The sequence below is a fragment of the Schistocerca piceifrons genome, chromosome 8 (assembly GCF_021461385.2).
Source record: "Schistocerca piceifrons isolate TAMUIC-IGC-003096 chromosome 8, iqSchPice1.1, whole genome shotgun sequence".
Classification (NCBI taxonomy): domain Eukaryota; kingdom Metazoa; phylum Arthropoda; class Insecta; order Orthoptera; family Acrididae; genus Schistocerca; species Schistocerca piceifrons.
In genome coordinates, this window is record NC_060145.1 from 340381276 (window position 1) to 340404296 (window position 23021).

At 39.8% G+C, this 23021-nt stretch overlaps 1 protein-coding gene across 1 annotated transcript in view; it reads right to left on the reverse strand.

Moving 5' to 3' along the window:
• LOC124712338 (ankyrin repeat domain-containing protein 50) overlaps nt 1-23021 on the reverse strand; it is a 151105-nt gene that overhangs the window by 73097 nt on the left and 54987 nt on the right. Inside the window, exons 7-12 of the mRNA XM_047242633.1 lie at nt 22558-22764; nt 17238-17440; nt 12910-13057; nt 7358-7669; nt 1796-1890; nt 752-978 (exon numbers count right to left, since the gene is read on the reverse strand). Coding sequence (XP_047098589.1) covers nt 752-978; nt 1796-1890; nt 7358-7669; nt 12910-13057; nt 17238-17440; nt 22558-22764 — 1192 coding nt within the window. The remainder of the gene's footprint in view (nt 1-751; nt 979-1795; nt 1891-7357; nt 7670-12909; nt 13058-17237; nt 17441-22557; nt 22765-23021) is intronic.

Below are 23021 nucleotides of genomic sequence, written 5' to 3' on the forward strand. Positions count from 1 at the left end.
GTGTAATTCAACACATCATATGATTAGTGAAAACTCTAGAATTAAATGTGAATTGTTGTGTATGTTACATCTGCAGCAGCCATCTCTTTGCTTCATATGCTCAGCTACAATTGTTGCAACCAGACAAATTATATGACCACTATACACTATGTCTACTCCATCAGCTCCTCAGTACACATGCATTCTAGTACCTCTCATCAGAGATCACATATTTGTCCTCTCATAATAAATGAAATACCAGGTCTCCCTTACCTAGTATCCTACATGTGCCCATCTATAAAACAAAAACATTTACAAACAGCTTCTCTGTTGCTGTTGTCAGCCTCCAGAACAAGCAAGCCTGCACAATGCGCACAATTCAATGCCATGTTGCTTTTAAGAAGCCGAAGCACTTGCTTCTGCCAATCTTGTAATGTTTCTCCAAAAATCAATGTAAATGGCCTGCCACACAGTAAAGCAAATGCTTCAATCTCCTCCCAGTCTTCAGTAACACCACTTGATTTTCCCCCACCTACTCTCTCTCTCTCTCTCTCTCTCTCTCTCTCTCTCTCTCTCTCTCATCCCTTCTCTTATGTCCACTGTTCCTAGCACTTGCAGTAATAAACTCTATGTCATAGTAAATGTAACTCATAACACACTCGTAGTGTAATATTTATATAGAACACCTGGTTAAATGCATGAGGAGGTAGACCTAGTCTTGCCAGGTTAAATAAATAAATAATAAACTACAACTGAAACTTGGATTACAAACCCCTGTCGAGCAGCTGCCGGACAACATCGGTGCCACCTTGTGCAGCAGCAACACTCAGCACAGTACGCCCTTCAGGGTCAATGCTATCAACATAACAGCCCCAGAACAGAAGCAGCTCCACTACCGATGAATGCCCCATGGATGACGCAGCCCACAGTGGAGTGCGACCTGCTCGATCTGCGTGGTCAACATCAGCCTCGTACTCCAGAAGTAATTCACAAACATCCCTGGCAACATAAAGACGTTTTTAGAATGGTTCAGTTGTCTCAGTTATTCAGAGATGCATAACACAATTACAGCAATGACATCCACTGCAACTGGAGCATCAAAAGAAATATTGTTCCTTGACAAGCACAATATCTGAGTCATTAATACGAATTTTCAATTGAGCACAAAAATATAATAATTGTAAATTAAGCAAAAGAGTATCTACAACTTTTAAAGAAACCAGCCTGCAATTATAAGACTCTTAAGCACATGAATGTGAAGGATTAGTGGAGAAGAGAGTAACACAGGGTTGATGGGTGCATTGAATGGCTAATTATGGGGTGCTGAATTGAACCAGAGGGAAAAGAAATTTATACCACAATTAAATAATTAAAAGAAGGTCTGTTGATAGGATATACCCCGAGACATCAATAATCATCAATTTGGTAATGGACAGAAGTGTGGAGGGTAAGAACTGACAGGGCAACCAAAGCTTCAATACAATAATCAAGTTCAAATGGAGGCACGTATTATTTAAATATTTAAAATCATAAACAAAGTACCTTTGCTAGACCTCACACTGGTCATTTTGATACCACATATGTCTGCTTCCAACTATTTGTCTGGCTATGAAAATCTGGATAAAAATCCATTGTACAGTTTACAGGGAGTATTTGTTTTCACTCTGCTAAAGCATTTGACCAAAAGTTATGCCCAATAAAAAGAAAGCTGATTCAACTGATTTTATTATATGAGTAATTAGTACTGTTCCTTAAGTTTTTATTATTTAGTTTAAACAAAGCAAACGAATTCTATGACAAGTAATGCATTACATACCTGTGACCTTCAAAGGCAGCAACCAGCAGTGGGGTCATTCCATCTTTGTCCTGGTGGTCCACAGCAGCTCCACGTTCAAGGAGGATATTTACTACCTGAAGTGCAAATACAATCATTGGAGATTCACCATATTGTGTAATCATAAACTGGCAAGTGTAATAACAACAAATATCAGGATAATATGAACACAGCTCAGAAATTCTGTAAATATCTGGATATAGTTAAACTGCTGCAGTGTATGTGACTGCTGATAATTTGAGAAGCCACACCATTTGGGAGGCAGATAGGTGGACACAAATGAAGAATATTACAATTATAATCCAACTGTTATAACATATTTTTAATAATATGTATTATTGGATGGGGGTGAGAGTACTTCACTCCCACTCTAAAAAAAATAATTAAAAAAGCACAATTTGTAATTGTAGTTGACTTATATTAACAACATACTTTTTAAAGAGGTATCGATGACAGTAGTGTCCAGAACTTGATAACATCTTTAGCACACTCTTTGCAATACCAGTGCATTTTCAGTAATGTGTACTACCAAGAGCATGTGGTGTTGGGGCATTGGAGGGGGAGAGGGTGGCAGTACTTCATGACCACCAGAAAAAATTTCTTTAAAAATTAATTTTGTTAAGTATTGTTGACTTTTACTAAGAACATACTTTTTTAAGACATATGCATGTTAATAAGCAACCTGAACATGAAAATTTTGAATATGACATTCAATGTGAAATTATGGGTTAAGTTTAAACAAAAAATTTAAAACATTTAGGGATTCTGGTATAAAATTTCATTAAGAGCAAGAAATATTTTTTTCAAATTTTTAAAATACAGCATCTGACTAGATTACAGTATTTTAAAAAGGTGAGCACAAAGTACACCCCCTGCTCCACAAAAACTGGTATTGCAATGATTAAGGGGGGATGTAACAGATTTTTGTCCAAAAAAATCGAGTTTTCAAAAATATTATTTTCTTGATCTACACAGTTTAATCCATGTTGTGTGTGCATTTTATCACAACAGCAGCTTTAGAAATGCCTTTAAATTGTTAAACTGATTAACTCTGCACTGGCGGCCGCTCCCACCTTTCCGACATTTGGGAAACTGCTTGCTTCATCAGAATTTTTGTCAGCGTGAAGGCTATTTTTTTTTCAATATCTTTGGCTGACTTCTATATCTCTGGCTGACTTCTATATCTTTGCCTGTAAAATTTCTTGCATGTGGTTTATTTACATTTTGACAATAGTAACACATATTAGTAGGTGGAAGGTTGGATTCAGAAACCTTTACGTGGAAGTCAAGATTTATGCATAATGGGTGGTGGAAAAACTATGTTTAGGAAATTGAGGTTTCATGGAAATCAGTTTACCAACAAAAACGAGGAAGCAGCACTAAATAAAGAACACAAGCTCTCAGCTTCAGCATCAAAACTTGAGACAGGAGAATTGTACAGGTGCATGAATGATGTTGATATGGATTCCACTTATTGATTTAAAGCTTCTCATCAAATAGAATTTGTTGAAATCTGCTGGACCACAATGAAGCTGAAGGTGACAATTTTCTGGATAGCACTGTCACCGGAGATGAGACATGGTGTCACCACTATGAGCCGGAATCCAAAAGACAGTCCATGGAATGACGGCATGTGTATTCTCCATCAAAGAAGAAATTCAAGAGTGAAGTGGTGTGTACAGTCTTCTGGGATAGCCAGGGTACGGTTCTTTTGGATGTCCTGGAGCCTGGAGAAACTGTCAATTCAGCAAGCTATGAGATGACACTGACTAAGCTGAAAGCTTGAATTTCTAGGGTAAGGCCAGAGAAGGAGGCCAACTTTCACCTGCAACATGATAATGCCAGGCCCTACACCAGTTCTGTGACCACAAAACTCATTGCAAAATTCAGCTTGGCTGTTTCACCACATCCACCATACAGTCCCGATTTTCAGACTTCCATCTCTTTGAGTCTCTGAAAGATGGACTACATGGCGAACATTTTAAAGATTCAGATGCTGTTGTCAAAGCTGTAAGGAAGTGGTTAGCCTCAGCTGGTTCTGATTTTTACAAGCATGGCATGCAGACTCTGGTTCATCATTGGCAAAAGTGGATAATGAATGGTGGTGACTATGTGGAAAGATGAGAAATCTGTAGCTGAAATATTGCTCTATTCAGCTGTGCTGTTGTGATTTATGTATCTCCTGTAGTTTCCATTAATCAAAATAGGAGGCATTACTTTCGAAACAACCCTCGTCTGTCATGAATAAACTGTATTGGTACAGAAAAAGTTTCATGTTAATTAAAATTTCAGTTTTGCGGTTTGTGGTTTCATAATAAACACTGCTTGTACAATGTCCTAGCATGCAAGTCATGGTGGTCAGCCAAACCATGCTCAAATTCACACTGTGGATTAATAACTGTAGGCTGGTACTCCAACCAGTCTGAGTGTGGTTTCTATAAGGTTTCCCATCCATGTTTAGGCAAATGCTGAGCTGCTCTCCAAATTCTGCCTCAGAGAATATGATACACAACCAGTTAAAACATAACAACACACAGAACAATGTTTACATCATTCACAGGCAGATGCCGCACATTAATTTCTTCCCTTAGATTACCATGACGACTGTGATATCAGGAAAAGCATCTGCCACAAAGTTTAATGAAATAAAATTTGTCAAATCCTTATGAAATGGACCCCACACCGGACAGGTAAACTCTGCAGAAAAGAAGAAGAAGAAGAAGAAGAAGAAGAAGAGAAGAAGAAGGAGACGATTATAAACACTGTATTCCAATACTCTGCTTATGTCAGTGTCACAACATTCAAGCTTATCCAATGTCGTCATTCTTTTTAAAGCCACTATGTGACATACTGTGGTTACAAAGAAATTACAAAACCTGTGGTGGAGCAAGAGTTGATAATATTATAACACTGAGAATGGATGAGTGCTGTGAATACATCATCACCAAAGTGTTGCAATTCAATTTTTGTAGTTTGACCACAAGCACTGAAACTTAATTGTGGTGTGACAATTGCTGTGCAACTATTCATGAGACACTGGTTCCCCAGAACAATAAGAAGATTAATAATATAAATCAAGCTCCATCTAATCAGTAGAGTACTCAACTACAGAAACCACATCAAAAATAATATACATCACTCTAACATAAATATCAGCATCTCAGCACTTTCCACACACTCCGTAAGTTTTCAAACTAAATTTCTTCTGACATCTTTTAAATTTTAACAATAACCCCGTCACTATTTAGCTCCCCGCAAAAACATCTTTAAACAGTTATAAACATTACCCCAGCCAGAATTGCACTCCTCGTCCATTCAGAGCATTGCAACAGCAATTTTGGAAAAAATATACATAGCATATTTTTGAAGTATTTTAAAATTTAAACAAATATTCACTTAACAATAAATATTTGCATAACTATAAACTACAGCACACAGGTCAATGACTTGATTTCATTTCTTAGTGAAAGATACTTTGAAATGAAGAACGTTTGCTGATATAGAGCCTAGGTGTATGGGACCCGTACCAAATAGAACTAACAGGGAATATAGAACATATACAAAGAAGGGCACCATGAATAGTCATAGGTTTGTTTGAGCCTTGGAAAAGTGCCACAGAGATACTGAACGAACTGAACTGGCAGACTCTTGAAGATAGGCATAAGCTATCCTGAGAAAGTCTGTTACTAAAGTTTCAAGAACCAGCTTTAAATGAGTATACTACAACCCTCTATGTGTCACTCATGTAGGGATCCTGAGGATAAGATTAGACTAATTAAGGCATGCACAGAGGCATTAAAAATCATTTCTCTCACACTCCATACATGAATGGAATGGGAAGAAACCCTAATAGCTGGTACAATGGGACGTGCTCTATGCCATGCACTTCACAGTCATTTGTACAGTGTAGATGTAGATGCAGACATAGTTGTGAGTGAGTTAGTCACTACCTTGGAGAGGACCATAACTAGGGACATCATTTTTACCTTTTATCTTAAGAAGTCACACAGTTTTCCTAAGTAATTATTTTCTATCAAAACAATAACACCAATGAGTTCCAAAGTGGGGTAAAAAAGCATCATGTTTTCTCTTCAAATCGGTAGTTTGAAAAGTTCCAATTTTTATTCCATAACTGCACAAACAATGGAATATTACCATGTATCAAAGATATTTGTGTGTCAGTTATTAAGTGTTATTCTGATTGCAAAAGTGTCTTACATTTCAAACTTGAGCGCTCAGGGAATCTCAACTATTTGTGTAAGTACCAGCCACTTTACAATTTACATTAAAGATCACCAATAGCCTGTACTCTAGTTATTGTAAAATATTTGACTGATAGTATTTCAATACTTCTTCATTGAGTTGTCCTAAAATAAGCAACAAATTACCTAAGCTTTTCATTTTTCAACAATCATTGATGTATAGTAACACATTTATCTTTTGGATGGAAACATGTTTTAGTAAGAAAAATATAAAAATACATCCTGCCAATGGAACAGATCTATTTATGGTACACTTCTCCACTGCATAGTGTGAAAACTGGCAACTGACCCTGAATGATGAAAAGTACCAGGCCCTCCACATGAATATTAAAAAAAAATTCAATAAACTTTGATTACACAATAAATCATACAAATTTAAAGTTGTCAGTTTAGATAAATACCTGGGCATTATTATTACAAACAACTTAAATGTGAACCATCAGAAAGAAAATGTTGTAGAAAAGACATACTAAAGACTATACTGAACAAGATGGTGCAGTGGTTAGTAAGGACAATAGTTCAACCTGTGTCCGGCCATCCTGATTTGAGTTTCCCATGATTTCCCTAAATTGCTTCAAGCAAATGGCGGAATGATTCTTTGAAACGGCATGGCTGACTTCCTTTCCTAATCTGATGGAACCGATGACCCCTCTGTTTGATCCCTCTCCAAAACACCAACAACCAACCAACTACTGAATACTACATTTTATTGCCAGTATACTTAGAAGACACAACAAATATACTAAAGAGACTGCCTACAATACAGTGGTCCATCCTCTTCTGGAATATTGTTGTGCATTATGGAATCTTTATCAAACAGGTTGACAGAGGACACCAAAAAAGTTCAAAGGACATGTTGTTTTGTACTACTGCAAAATATGGGGGAAGAGTGCCACGAATATGACATGCAAGTTAGAGTAACAAAAATTAAAGCAAAGGCATTTCTCCATTGTGGCCAGATATTTTCATGAAATTTCAATAACCAACTTCGTCCTCCAAATGCAAAAATATTTTGTTTGGAAGAAAGACCATGATGATAAAGTAAAATAAATCAGAGCTCACATGGAAAGATTTAGGAGCTCAGTTTTCCCATGTGACTATTTGAGAGAGAAACAGTTGAGAAATAGTCTAATAGTGGTTCTATCAATTCTCTGTCAAACATGTAAGAGTGAACTGCATGTTAGTCATGTAGATGTATACAAAAATGTGACTACTTTTGTGCTCCTTTCAAATACCATGCAGAAAAGTTGCATGAATAAAGGTTATGCTTATGTTTAGTTACCTTCACATATCCTTCATTTGCAGGCACACAGAGAGCTGCTACAGACAGTGCTGTTCGACCATCAGCATCTTCATGGTTGATCTCTGCTCCAAAGTCGAGCAAATGCTCAACTATCTCAGAATGACCCATATATGCTGCAGCAATCAAGGCCGTTCGCCCCTCATCATCTGTTCGATTTACGTCAGCACCGTGTCGAAGCAGGGCCAGGACGATGTCCTCATGTCCTCCCCATGCGGCAGCTCGCAGTGCTGTCCTCTGGTCAGAGTCTGCACAGTCAACAGCTGCACCGTGCGCCAGAAGTGCTTCCACAACCTGAGAAACAGTTCTTTGTCTTCACAACATACTACACAGCAACAGCACAGAGTAACAAATGTGACATCATTTTTGCCCACAACAGACAAACTGAATACTGGAACTATTATGTCCTTTTGGATAAATCTCAAAGCATCAGTGGGTTACATTCGGGGACACAGCTGCCTTCGATGACAATCTTCCTTACAGCAGTAAACGCTATGCAAAACTCAGAATACAAAGGACGGATTCGCTCTGAACATTTAACATGAACAGCAACACCATTCTAACAATTCACAGCAGGTTCAGACACTGCTGCCAGTAGAATTTTTACCTATTTTTTGCAAACTAACTCTTACAGAAACATCTTGTTTTCATACTGCACTAAGATGTGCAATGTTTACAAAAGATTACATCATCTGCTTCAATAGCCAGAATTAAGCTAATCAACAGACATTTGCTTTCAATTTTTGGGCTGTTATTGTAAAAGAACTATTGATTGGCTGTATAGAAACATCTAAAACACCAAGTATCTCTTGTAAAACATCCCATAGTAATTAACAGCCAGTTTCAGCATGACAGGGCAACAACACATCTTGTGCGCAACATTTGTGGCCAACTTAGTGTCTAGTTTGGGTAATGATTTATTGGTCACAGATAGTCTTATGAAGTCTTGAGAACCATATAGTTTGTGGTATGACTGTGAGGTTTGTAGTAGCCACTGAAGTTTTGTACCAATTTCCTGGGATACTAGAGCATGTAAACTGTGTTGTACTACTAGCAGTCAACATTTTAAGCAGTTAAAATGAAAACATTATGTACTGTAAAAGAACATGTAGTAAAGAGCACAGTAATTAGTGTACATGTTTTACTTGAAGACTGTAGGCTTACTCATATAATTTTGGTTATCTGTTCTTGCATGCATTTTACAGTAAAGAGACAGAATTTATTTATTCAACCCTATCTGATTAGGATTGTCAAGACCATCTCTTACAGCAGACCAGGATACACACACACCTTTTTTACATCATAAGTACCTAAGAAATAACAGCTTCAATACGACAAGTAACATTAAAATGAAACTTCCTGGCAGATCAAAATTGTGTGCAGAACCAAGACTCAAACTCTGAACTGTTGCCTTTCGCAGGCAAATGCTCTACTATCTGAGCTACCCAAGCACAACTCACGACCCATTCTCACGGATTTAATTCCACTAGTGCACATCTCCTACCTTCCAAACTTCACAGAAGCTCTCCTGCAGAACTTGCAGAACTAGCACTCCTGCAAGAAAAGATATTGTGGAGAATGGCTTAGCCACAGCCTTGGGGATTTTTCCAGAATGAAATTTTCATTCTGCAGCAGAGCGGGCATTGATATGAAACTTCCTGGCAGATTAAAACTGTGTGCCGGACCGAGCACTTGCCCATGAAAGGCAATGGTCCCGAGTTTGAGTCTTGATCTAGCACACAGTTTTAATCTGCCATGAAGTTTCATACCAGTGCACACTCCACTGCAGAGTGAAAATACCATTCTGGAATATTAAAATGATCACAGTGTCTGAATTGAAATGCGAGTAACTAATATTGCAAAAATTGGCAGTTGACCCTAAATAGTGGAAAATGAGAGGTCATCCACATGAGTGCTAAAAGGAGTCCGTTAAACTTCGGTTACATGATAAATCAGTCTAATCTAAAGGCTGTAAATTCAACTGAATACCTATGTACTACAGTTACAAACAACTTAAATTGGAAGGAACACACAGAAAATGTTGTGGGGAAGGTTAACCAAAGACTGTATTTTATTGGCAGGACACTTACAAAATGTAACAGTTCTACTAAGGAGACTGCCTACACTATGCTTGTCTGTCCTCTTTTAGAATACAGCTGCAGAGTGTGGGGTCCATACCAGATAGGACTGATGGAGTACATTGAAAAAGTTCAAAGTAGGACAGCGCATTTTGTATTATCGTGAAATATAGGAGAGAGTGTCACAGAAATGATACAGGATTTGGGATGGACTTCATTAAAAAAAAAAGACGTTTTTTGTTGTAATGGAATCTTCTCACGAAATTCCAATCACCAACTTTCTCCTCCAAATGCGAAAATACTTTGTTGACACTGATCTACGTACAGAGAAACGATCACCATGATAAAATAAGGGAAATCAGAGCTCGTATGGAAAGATATAGGTGTTCATTCTTTCCGCACGCTATACGAGATAACAGAGAATTGTTAAGGTGGTTCGATGAACCCTCTGCCAGGCATTTAAATGTGATTTGCAGAGTATCCATGCAGAGGTAGATGTAGATGTACTATATCAAAAGCCGTACACGATCCTAGATGATTATAAATCTAGTATGTCAGTCCCAAATTGCTCAATAACAATGAACTGTGAAGTGTGTCTTCCCCATGCCAAAGCACTAGGTGAAAATTTCCAAATAAACTATAACACTATATCAACAATGCAAGGAAAAGACAGATTGCTACTTACTGTAAAGATGACATGTTAGGCTGCAGACAGGCACAATTAAGAGATTTACAATGCTTTTGGCCACAGCTTTCATCAGCAAAAGAAAAACACACACAATTCCTACACACAAGCAACTGCCAACTTCAACACCTCAAATCAGAATACAACTATCACGTGGGATGCACACAGGAACCTGGAGGCGGATCCCTCCAGATTGCTGCTTGCATCCATATGACAGCTGCATTCCAGCTCAAGATACTGGAGTTGATGATCATGTTTGCCTGAGGTATGCTTGCTTGTGTGGATGAATGGTGTGTGTTTCTCCCTTGCTGACAAAGGCTGCGACCAAAATCTGTACGTAAGTCCCTTTTATCAGTGCCTGTCTGCAACTTAAGATGACTTCTTTATGGTAAGTAGGAATCTATCTTTCCTACACAATTAAAAGACACTTACACACTAGCTTTCAGCCACAGCCTTCATCAGAAAAAGAAACACACACACATTCATTCACACAAGCAAGTGCACCTGATGCACAATTGACTAATAGCTCAGACCAGGCATTTTGGTCTGAGCGGAGCGACGGTGACCATGTCCCCATGAGGTGTGATTGCTTGTATGAATGGATGTGTGTATGTTTCTTTTTCTTTCTCTGGTGAAGGCTATGGCCGAAAGCTAGTGTTAAGTGTTTTTTAATAGTGCCTGTCTGCAACTTAACACATCATCTTTATGGTAAGTAACAATCTACCTTTCCTTGCATTTTTGATATTCCAACCTGGAGTTTCCATTGTTTGATAATACTATGTCATTAAGGATGCATATACACTCCTGGAAATTGAAATAAGAACACCGTGAATTCATTGTCCCAGGAAGGGGAAACTTTATTGACACATTCCTGGGGTCAGATACATCACATGATCACACTGACAGAACCACAGGCACATAGACACAGGCAACAGAGCATGCACAATGTCGGCACTAGTACAGTGTATATCCACCTTTCGCAGCAATGCAGGCTGCTATTCTCCCATGGAGACGATCGTAGAGATGCTGGATGTAGTCCTGTGGAGTGGCTTGCCATGCCATTTCCACCTGGCGCCTCAGTTGGACCAGCGTTCGTGCTGGACGTGCAGACCGCGTGAGACGACGCTTCATCCAGTCCCAAACATGCTCAATGGGGGACAGATCCGGAGATCTTGCTGGCCAGGGTAGTTGACTTACACCTTCTAGAGCATGTTGGGTAGCACGGGATACATGCGGACGTGCATTGTCCTGTTGGAACAGCAAGTTCCCTTGCCGGTCTAGGAATGGTAGAACGATGGGTTCGATGACGGTTTGGATGTACCGTGCACTATTCAGTGTCCCCTCAACGATCACCAGTGGTGTACGGCCAGTGTAGGAGATCACTCCCCACACCATGATGCCGGGTGTTGGCCCTGTGTGCCTCGGTCGTATGCAGTCCTGATTGTGACGCTCACCTGCACGGCGCCAAACACGCATACGACCATCATTGGCACCAAGGCAGAAGCGACTCTCATCGCTGAGGACGACACGTCTCCATTCGTCCCTCCATTCACGCCTGTCGCGACACCACTGGAGGCGGGCTGCACGATGTTGGGGCGTGAGCGGAAGACGGCCTAACGGTGTGCGGGACCGTAGCCCAGCTTCATGGAGACGGTTGCGAATGGTCCTCGCCGATACCCCAGGAGCACCAGTGTCCCTAATTTGCTGGGAAGTGGCGGTGCGGTCCCCTACGGCACTGCGTAGGATCCTACGGCCTTGGCGTGCATCCATGCGTCGCTGCGGTCCGGTCACAGGTCGACGGGCACGTGCACCTTCCGCCGACCACTGGCGACAACATCGATGTACTGTGGAGACCTCACGCCCCACGTGTTGAGCAATTTGGCGGTACGTCCACCCGGCCTCCCGCATGCCCACTATACGCCCTCGCTCAAAGTTCGTCAACTGCACATACGGTTCACGTCCACGCTGTCGCGGCATGCTACCAGTGTTAAAGACTGCGATGGAGCTCCGTATGCCACGGCAAACTGGCTGACACTGACGGCGGCGGTGCACAAATGCTGCGCAGCTAGCGCCATTCGACGGCCAACACCGCGGTTCCCGGTGTGTCCGCTGTGCCGTGCGTGTGATCATTGCTTGTACAGCCCTCTCGCAGTGTCCGGAGCAAGTATGGTGGGTCTGACACACCGGTGTCAATGTGTTCTTTTTTCCATTTCCAGGAGTGTATGTCTCGAATATATTGTTTTGGAGCATACACACCATTTTCATACTAATTTCCATTCAGTTGTGTTTGTTGTTTTCTTTATTTGCAATTGATTTCAAAGCCTTTATGGCTTCACCTTCAGGCACACAGGCACAGCTGTTTAACAAGGTTTACCTGTGGATGTATTTCAGTTGTACCCAAGCATCTGAAGATGAAGTAATAGAAGACTTTGAAACCAATTGCAAATAAAACAAGCTACAAGCAGGGCTGTGTGGGAAATTACCACAGCATATAACACGTATAGTTAAAAACAAAATAATTTATAGCTGAAGTTCCCATTATCAAGTGTCATGGAAGCAACAAGATTACTTGATTATTTCTTTAATGAAAATGTCAGCAGTTCAAAATCTTATTTAGACTCACGTCAACATCTGTTTACGAGATAATTAATCTCTGCCAAAGTACAGTACAGTAACAAATTCATACTTCCGTTCAATATGCAATCATCAGAATAAGATGCAACAATAAGAATAAAAATCAACCACTAAAAATCTGGCAAGCCAGTAATTACCTGAGTGTGACCACCCCAGGCTGCAGCCCTGAGTGCTGTCCAGCCATCGCAGTCTGCATGGTCCGCGCGCGCCCCTGCCGCCAACAGGGCTGCCACAACTGCAGCATGCCCATGCCTCGCAGCCAGATTCAGAGGTGTCTGGCCATGTCTGTGGAATAGAAGCAATAGAAAGTAAACAGAATCTATACAGCGGAGGTGAGAAACTAAAAGACACAGAATCTTGTGGCTATATATAAAGTGGTATATTTACTGTCCTCTTTATTTGTGAGATGAGTAGAAGGGAGAAAGGTAGATTTCAACGTCTCATTGTTGTGCAGATAATTACACATTAGAACTACATCAGCTAATTGGATACGAGAGGAAACTGCAATGGTTTTCTTGAAGCAATCATCCCAATGTTCGTTTGACATCACTTAAGTGATTTCTGGCATTCCCCAAAATAGTGTTATAGACCCTCTGCTGTTCCTTATCTATACTAACAATTTAGGAGACAATCTGAACGGTCATCTTAGATTGCTTGCAGATGATGCTGCCATTTATCATCTATTAAAGTCATCAGAAGAACAAAACACATTGCAAAATGATTTAGAAAAGATATCTGTATGGTGCAAAAATTGGCAACTGACCCTAAAAAACAAAAAGTTTGAAGTCATCCACACGAGTGCTAAAAGGAATCAGTTAAACTTCAGGTACATGATATTTCAGTCAAGTATGAAGGCCTTAAATTCAACTAAATACTTAGGAATTACAATTATGAACAACTTAAATTGGAAAGAACACACAGAAAACATTGTGGGGAAGGCTAACCAAAAATTGCATTGTTTTATTGGCAAAACACTAAGAAAATATAACAGATCTACTAAAATGACTGCCTACACTATGCTTGTCCATCCTCTTTTGGAGTAATGCTGTGCAGTCTGGGATCCTTACCAGATAGTAATAACAGAGCACATTGAGAAAGTTTAAAGAAGAGTATCACATTTTGTATTATCATGAAATAGGGGAGAGAGTGTCACTGACATGATACAGGATTTAGGGTGGACATAATTAAAACAAAGATGTTCTTCACTGCGGCAGAATCTTATTAAATATTTATCACCAACTTTCTCCTCTGAATGTGAAAATATTTTGTTGATGTGAACCAAATGAAATGATCATCACAATAAAATAAGGGACATCAGAGCTCGCACAGAAAGATACAGATGTTGGTTTTTTCCGTGCGCTGTCTGAGATTGGAATAACAGAGAATTATTATGAAGGTGGTTCGATGAACCCTGTCAGGTGCTTAAGTATGATATGCAGAACATCCATGTAGATGCAAAAGGAAAATGGGGCAAACCTAAATCTGTGTCAGTGGATAGAGGATTGAAAATTGTAAACATAAGCCCTGTGTGTCAAAAAATCAATCATTATTTTGCTCACTTTTAAAGAAGGTGTCATCAAAACTTTCAAGTTTTTCAAGCATGAGCATCAAGTTTGTCCATTAGAGCCTGGATAGAATTCTTCTTTTCAAATACTGCTTGCCACATACACATGTTAATAATTTTAGAACACTGTTATTGGGGATTTTTTACTCAAGCCCTTCAGGAAGACAGTATACAATCACTGACCTTGCTGGCACACATATAGAGGGATTTCTGGGACAATTCAAGGGCAGCCAACTCAATGAATGGATGATACTGATTTCAGAATTATGGTCTCCACTAAAAATAAATACGGTAATTTCTCTGCTGATGATTCATGATTCTCATTGTTTTCTTGCATAAGATGAGCATGAGAAAGGAAGAGGAGGAGGAGAAACAATTTATGTTAATTTTTAGATTTCTTACTCTTCATTAACACTGTTGTTTAAAGGCAAAATTAATCTGCTGATTTCACAGTGCAGAAAATACATTTTCAAATTAAAAGGTTAGCAGATGGCACTAAATATATAATTTTCTTTTTCGGTTCACTATCATGTAACAATAGCTTAACATGGCAGAGAAATCTACAGTGCATATAATATGCAGTACAGCACACTAGTTTTATGTCATAGAACCAGCTAACATTACAATCCATGTTTTCACACCAGCATCTGCCATTTCACGTAATGATTGCGTGATGCACATTTTCTTCATAAATTTTGTAGTGATAGCATGCTGGAATGTAAACAACTGCTAAGACTCTGAGGAAGTCTTAAAATTTTTAAAACTAGTCATTAAAACAAGAAAATATAATTAAGAGAACATTTCACAATGCTATTTGGGAAAACATATAAACAAATTCATGTGAAATGGAAACCAGAAACAGCTGCATATTAAGATCCTTTACTTGAAACCACAACCAGTTTCATAGCTTAAAGCCTCATCTTCAGGTGAGATCAATTACATCTTGTGATACCCAAAAGTAGGGATGGATATAACACCCAACATTCACTATCCAAATAATAGTAATCTGCCAAGTGAACATACTGTTACATAATAACTAGACAAAATTCAAGAGCAAGATCTTGCACTATATGGGCTCCAAGCACCAACACGTTAGCCCTGAGCCTGGAGGAGCAGATGGCAAGTACACTATGTACACTCACTTGGCGAATTACTATTACTGGGGCAGCAGATGTTGGGCCTTCTATACAATCCCACTTTTGGGTCTCACGTGATGTAATTTATATATCCACCTGAACATGTGGTTCTAAGCTATGAAACCAATTGTGTTTACAAATAAAGGACCTTACACACAACTGTTAGTGGTTTTCATCCCACAAGATGTATGTCTACAGCAATGGTTTCCTGAACACAAAGGAGATTGCAATACAAACAGATGAAATGGATACTTGTAAAACAAAGAATAAACATTCAAAGGAAACCATACAATTTTGTCATAAAATGTTTAGACATACCAAGTGACATGATATATCATGACATTCAGTTACAAAAAACAATGAATTAAGACTTTTAAAAAAGGAATATATTGATATGTTTGCAAAATTAGTTGACAACAAATGTAAGAATTCTTCAATTGAAAACTCTACAATATTGATTATGCGAGGCAGATCTCTGTTTTCTACATACTGCCATAGACATTCCCATATAATAATCTCTATCACATACACTACCCACATTGCATTGCAGCATTCTATAGAACTTTCTTGCTGTGCAGATAAAGCAACCTCTTGTGAGTGTGGACATAGTCTCATTACTGTGAAAGATTGGAATTTCCACCAGTTTCCTTTCTGTTTAAGCTTGCAGTGACTCAATTTTCTGACCTATCCAGTTAAAATTTAACTCTTACATTCCAAGGCTGATCTTCTTTTCAATAGCAATTTAACCCATTTAGTATGGGACCCCCTCCTTCAGGATATGGCAAATTTTATTTTGGTATTTAGTTCTGTTGCCAGATGCCCTTCAAGGAGGTTGTGGGTGCCATCTGTGTGTTTATTGTGTCAACTTTTTTCTGTGTGTTATCATATTTCAACTGTTTGTATATAATATTCTCCAAGTCAGAAATTTCAGACCAGCCCAGCACTTGCCTAAATGAGCGTAGGAAAATTCCTGAAACCACACCCAGCCTGACTTGTGTAACTGCCCACAGTCATTACTCCACCACATGGCTACAGCTTTATATGAAAAAAATGCACTACATGCTGGGCTGAAGCTAGCCAATGCCCTACCAAAAAGTCTCACAACCCTTCCTACTAACAAATTAAAACATCAGCTAAAAAGAATTCTAATTGAAAACCCTTTTTATTCCCTAGACGAGTATTGTATCTGTATGAAAAGTGCTTCATAAGTATGTCAAGCTCATAGTTTTAAGTAACCTACAACTAATATAATGTTGATAAAAACAATATTTGTAATATTGTGATTGTATACTACCAAACGTAAAATCCATCAAAATGTAAAATTTATTAATACAACCAAATCTTTAGTTTGTAATTTATAAACTGACGTATTCAGAAGAATAATCTGTATGATGTCCTGAAACTGTATTATTTCTAGGGATTGTATTTGATTATTCGATGTTGAATAAATATTATTATTATTATTATTATTATTATTATTATTACAATCTGGGTCTCACATACCTTCCTGCCTCACAAGCTAGCATTCTGCTTATTGTGCTATAGGAGCAGGTGATTTACTAAGATTGATAACACAGGTATTTCTTATTGTTTGAATTTTCGGGTCAGGTACACAAACATCAGAGGTAAAATTAGTGAAGTATTTTCAGCATTAATTTATTAGATGTTACAAAAATCACAAATCAATTTTCCTCAGTGGCAACACAGGGTAAAGTACTGGCTTCAATAAATATTTGTGGACTGTTGAGTCCACCAAAGACAGTACCTGTCAGTCGCCTCCAGACAAGCGCCAGGCCTGGCGGCTGCCAGCGCCAGTAGAGCTGCATCTCCCTCGGCAGCGAGGGCGTGCAGCAGCGTCCTGCCACCAGAGTCGGCTCGGTTCACATCTCCGTCTGCCCCCAGTAGTTCCAGCAATGGATCTACGGGGGAGATAGGGCGTAGAGGGCTGGCGTTGCCATCTACGGATATCTGCATTGTGAAACAAAAGAATCACTTCAGCTGACCTATCAAATTCTCCTATGTGGAAAATATCGCTACCTATTCTTGTAGAGGTATAACAGCCCTGGCAGTCAGTAGCTTTTTACTTGGGGTGACGATGGCAGAGAGAGCTGTTGGAAACTGAAGTACTTTATTCAAAATTACATGGCTTGAAGACTGAGAAGTTTTATTCAGACATGACACCATGAATGACTCCAGGGACTGACAGCATACCAAAACTAATAACAGTAGTTCAGGTACACACACCGACACCACAAGAAGTAGATAAAGGGAGTATATTTGCGGACCGAGTGTGTAAATAAGTATGTAATGGAAGACAAAAAATATAATAATCATAGTGGACTGGACTGTTGTGATAAGAGAAGGAATGGCAAAGAGAGTTATAGAAAAATATGGGTTCAGTGTTAAGGATGACAGAGAAGGAACTCTATAGGTTCTGCAATAAAGTTTAGCTATTAATAATAAACACACTACTCAACAATCACAAGAGGAGGAGGTGTACTTGGAAAAGTCCTATACACACAGAAAGATGCCAGATGTATTATATCACAGTGAGACAGAAATTCCAAAACCAGATGTTCGATTGTATGGCATATCCGTAAGCAGATATAATCTCAGCTCAAAAGTTAAAAATTATGGAGAAAAGACTAAAATTTAAGAATGTGGTCAGGAAGAATAACTGTGCCAGGAGGTGAGATAATGAAGTACTGAGGAAGATAACGTGTGTTTCAAATTCTCTGAGGCTGTAAATATTATGATAATGAAAACTTATGAATCCTTATTAGCAGTTCAGTTGAAGAGAAACTGTCTTCCTAAAAAGGTCAGTCACAGGAGGTGGGCAGATGAATATGGGCACAAGGAAACTAACTGCAAAGAAACCTTGAGTAATAGAAGAAATAATTCAACTGATCCATGAAAGAAAGAGATACAAAAATGTCAAGAAAAGGAAGGTATACAGCAGTGTCAGTCACTTAGGAATTAAATTCACACTAAATGCACGGTATCTCAAACAAAATGGTTATTATATGAATGTAATAGAGGGAAACATTCCACGTGGGAAAAATATATCTAAAAACAAAGATTCTGTAACTTACCAAATGAAAGTGTTGGTACGTTGATAGAGACAATAACAAACATGTTATTGTCTTTATCAACGTACCAACGCTTTTGTTTGGTAAGTTACAGAATCTTTGTTTTTAGATATAAAATGGTTATTATAGACATAGAAAGTAAGCAAAATGGAAACTGTTGTTGGTAGAACAGATTCAGTATGCAGAAAATTCAAAATAACTTCTGGTGAAATTAAAATCAAAGTTATCGACATTAAGAGTGCAAAAGGAATTCCAGTGTTAAACATAGAGGAGAGAGGAAATAGGTGGATAGAGTAAACTGTGGACTGTACGAAGAAGAGGAAATGTCTGCTGAAATAAATCAGGATGACAGTGAGACAGGGTACCCAGTACTAAAGTTACAGCCCTGACAGAACTTTGGAAGGCTTGTAATCACACAAGGCAGAACAGAGAGAGGACTTTCCTTTGGAATTCCTAAATTTGTTGAGTCAACTGTCAACAAAATTATTATTTAGGTTAATGCACAGGATCTATGAACTGGACACATACAATATGTACAAAAATCAAGGAGGAGCAATAAGAATGTAAGAACAATGAAAAATTGCTCAGATTAAAAGAAAGAGTGTAAGAGGGGGATACAGTCTTTCTCATTTACTGTTCAAACTGTACATTGTAGAAGCAATGGTGGAATTAAAAGAAAGGTTCCAAACTGAGATTAAAATTCAGGGTGAAAGGCCTGTCAATGATTTACTGATAACATTCCTCTCCTCAATGAATTATAGAAGAATACAATACCTGTTGCATTGAATGAAGTCTACTGAACGCAGAGCAAGGATTGACAGTAAACCAAGGAAAGACACAAAATTTACACAACAAAACCATGAAGATACCAGCGAAAGGTAAAGGTAAGGGCAAAGGTAAATTCTGTGGCACAAGCCTGTGACTGGGCTATTGCACTGGCTGCAGAAGGAGTGCAGGCCTCCTTCACTTAAGCACTAGGACGGGGAGAGCAGCAAGCACATCACCCCAGTTCCCTTTCACCCTTGGGAAGGATCCGTGACATTCATCTGACAGCAGGCTTAATGGAGCTGGTGCCACCCTGGAAGGATAGGAACAAGGAAAATTTCCCCTCCCTTCCACAACTCGGGATTGAACCCGAGACATCCATAGCCAGGATCTCGTGCTCGTCACACAAGCACATGAAGACACCAATTAATACTTATCTGTGTTACAGTCTTATAGTCATAAATTTTGTTTTCTCAATTTACAACTAACAAAAAGCATGAAATCAAGTCTGCATATTAGAACAAGGTGAAAATTTCTCAACTTAATGCTGAGGTGGTATTGATATCAATTAAATTCTGTTTTAGTTAAAATGTTTTTGTCATAATACATTCAAATGTCAAGCTGACATACAGAACAAGTGAATTGGTTCAAATGGCTCTACTATGGGACTTAACATCTGAGGCCATCAATCCCAAAGACTTAGAACTACTTAAACCTAGCTAACCTAAGGACATCACACACATCCATGCCCGAGGCAGGATTCGAACCTGTGACCATAAACAAGTGTATTATATATTTTTATAGCAGCCATGTTGCACAATTCACTGACATGGACAAACCTGATTACTATGCCTTCTTGTTTTCCTTTGAAAGTTTATCACTAATAAACATTCATGTACAGCTGGTGTAGTCCTATTGGGAGCCTGTTCCTGATATCCAGTAGTGGGCCAACAATGTTGAGGTGAATGTGTGTGAACCAGTGTTGTGTGGGTGAAGGTGGCCACAGGGGAGTGAACATGGAACATAGGATGGGGCCCAGTTGCTGCAGTCACACTGAATGCCCAGCCAGATGAAGTACTGTTTCATGAGGATGGCAGAAGTATGGATACCTGGATGAGTGAGGCCATGGACACAGTCAAATGCCAGTTTTCAGAAGGTGCGTGTGTGTGTGTGGGGGGGGGGGGGGGGGAGGGGGAAGGGCAGGGGCGATTGTTGGAACCATCAGGTTATGAAGGATCCACAAGGATATCACATCAGATCTTATGGTCAGAGTCCGCTGTGGATCTTAGCTGGAGCTTGAGGCCCAGTTAGCATTCTGAAGGGCATGGGCTAGGTCCACATCCCCCTCTTGAGCAGCAGCTAGGACACTGTCATCTACGGCTTGCACAATGGTGCACGAACGGCTGAGGCAACCTGCCATAAGGTTGTTGATGCCAGCAACATGCCGGACATCAGTAGTGAATTGTGCAATCTACTCATGTAGCATAAGCTGTCACTGTGAGATCTGGTTTATGTATTTTTTGCAAAAACAAGAGGAGGGGGGCAGTAGTGTGTGAATATTATAAAGATGCTTACCTCAACTGAAGATCAGAAATAGCAGATGGCTTCATGAACTATGAGCAGCTCACGGTCATATGCACAAGGCATGGCTGGAGGTGCGAGCACGATGCGTTCGGCTGACCCAATGGGGACAGATTTTGTGAGCACACGGAGTGTGCTAATTGGAATAATAATAAAAAAGAAAACCAAGCATATTTAGGTAATGAGACTCTGTACTTTGGTTCAGAGGGGACCATCAGTGAAGGAACGATTTAGGTTCCTTTCTATGTTCCTAAGGGGCATCACTAAGGAAGGTAACAATAAATAATTGGGCATGCTGGAAGAAGTGCACAAGCCGATTCAAAGATGATATTCCTAAAAGCTAACAACTACAGCAGAATTTAATGAGTTACTGCCTCTTAATCTGGGAGGGCACTTGTTTGTAGTCGAGTCTTTGAATAGGGAGGACCATTAACGGCTTACAGCCTTTGTTCAGCATCATCTGGCAGCATGGGAAAATCCACTTCAGTGGCGGGCTTGGCAGCAAAGGGGTGCCAAAATGGTGAGGTACGGAATAGTAATAAACCCACCTGATCCTCTTGGTGCACACTGCACTTCAGTTCACTATTTACACTGCACGCAGTATTCCAGGTGCTGATACCAGGGGGACAAACCAGGCATCCAGCATCAGGCTTTGTACATCCGCAATCAAGGGAAGCACCTCAGGGGACAACAGTTCAGGAAGGTGGTGCAGAAAATGTGGTAACACTCCTATTGTTAAGTGAACTGTGACTAAACACAGGCACTGGATGAGGAGTAAGACTTCTGCTGTTTGTGTGTACCATGGCAACGAGTGGAACACGATGACGCGAGACACATTGCTTTACATGGGCGAGCTGCTAGAGGACTCCCGGGAGATGATTCTCATCGAAGGGGAAAAAGAGATTGCCTGAGTGATGGTTAGGTGGCCATTGCATCCAGAAAGCATGGCCATCTAAGCTCTACCTCCAGCAGAAGTGAACGGCGAGCATGTTGGGAGGGATGTGGTGGTACCTCGGCTGGCAGGTGCTTCACTGATCACTAGTTTTCAGTCTGCGCAGGCCACTGTCTGCTGCTACAGGTGGAGGTGATGGAAGGAGTAGCCACAAGGAGAAATGATCGCCTAAGAGAAATCGGAGCTTGAACAGAAAGATCTAAGTGCGTGTTTTTCAAGTATACTTTTTGAAAGTGTAATAGTAGAGAAAGCATGTGAAAATAGTTCAATGAACCATCTGCCAGGAACTTGATTGTGAACTGCAGAGCAGTCATGCAGATGTAGATGCAGACATAGTTGTATACATATCCATGATAATGTGTTGGAAATGAGATACCAGAAAGTTTAGCAACTACAAATTTCTGTAATATTCTCCATTCTCACACTACATCTGGTGTGCTCCAACTTCCACTTGTCCTATATCTGAAGAGATTTGTGGCTGAAAACAGGTTTTGAGTCCAAAGAAGACATTGTAGCAGCAGCAGGTGAGTACCTTGCAGAGTTTCCACAATCACTCTTCAAGGATGGTATTTACAAACTAGAAAAATATTCATTCCTACCTTGTGTACAACAATTTTTATTTTAAATAAATGAAAAAATCTTAGCTATAAAACGTAGACTACTGGATGTATGCAACTGGTATCTTCACTGTTGCTGACCTGACTAGAAAGTGCTACATCTTCCGTGCTATCTATGATAGCTAAGGTACTAATGTCTAAGGCTGTCGATAAGGCCGCATCACTATGGACTTGCTCCTCTGTAGGCACCCTGGCCCCTGCATCTGCCAGGAGCCTCAGCACCCTGTTGTCCTTCGGCAGTGGCAGCGTCCTCCATGCATTTGCTGTTGTGTAGTCTCCGTCATCAACCTGAATGTGCAAGAAGTACACAATAAGTGACTTATCCAATGGAAGAAGCTGCAAAAATCATTTTTAATAGTAAATAAATACTTTGTGCTATTCTCAACCAAGAACATTCCATTTGATATGATGTGACTTGGTGATTTGTGACTCAGTATTTTTTAATCAGGCAACTTCTCCTTGGCATCTCTGGAGCAGAACCCCTTACACACAGCAGGAAAGAGGGAAGTGGTCACCAGGAATCAAAAGTGAGATCTCTGCATTAG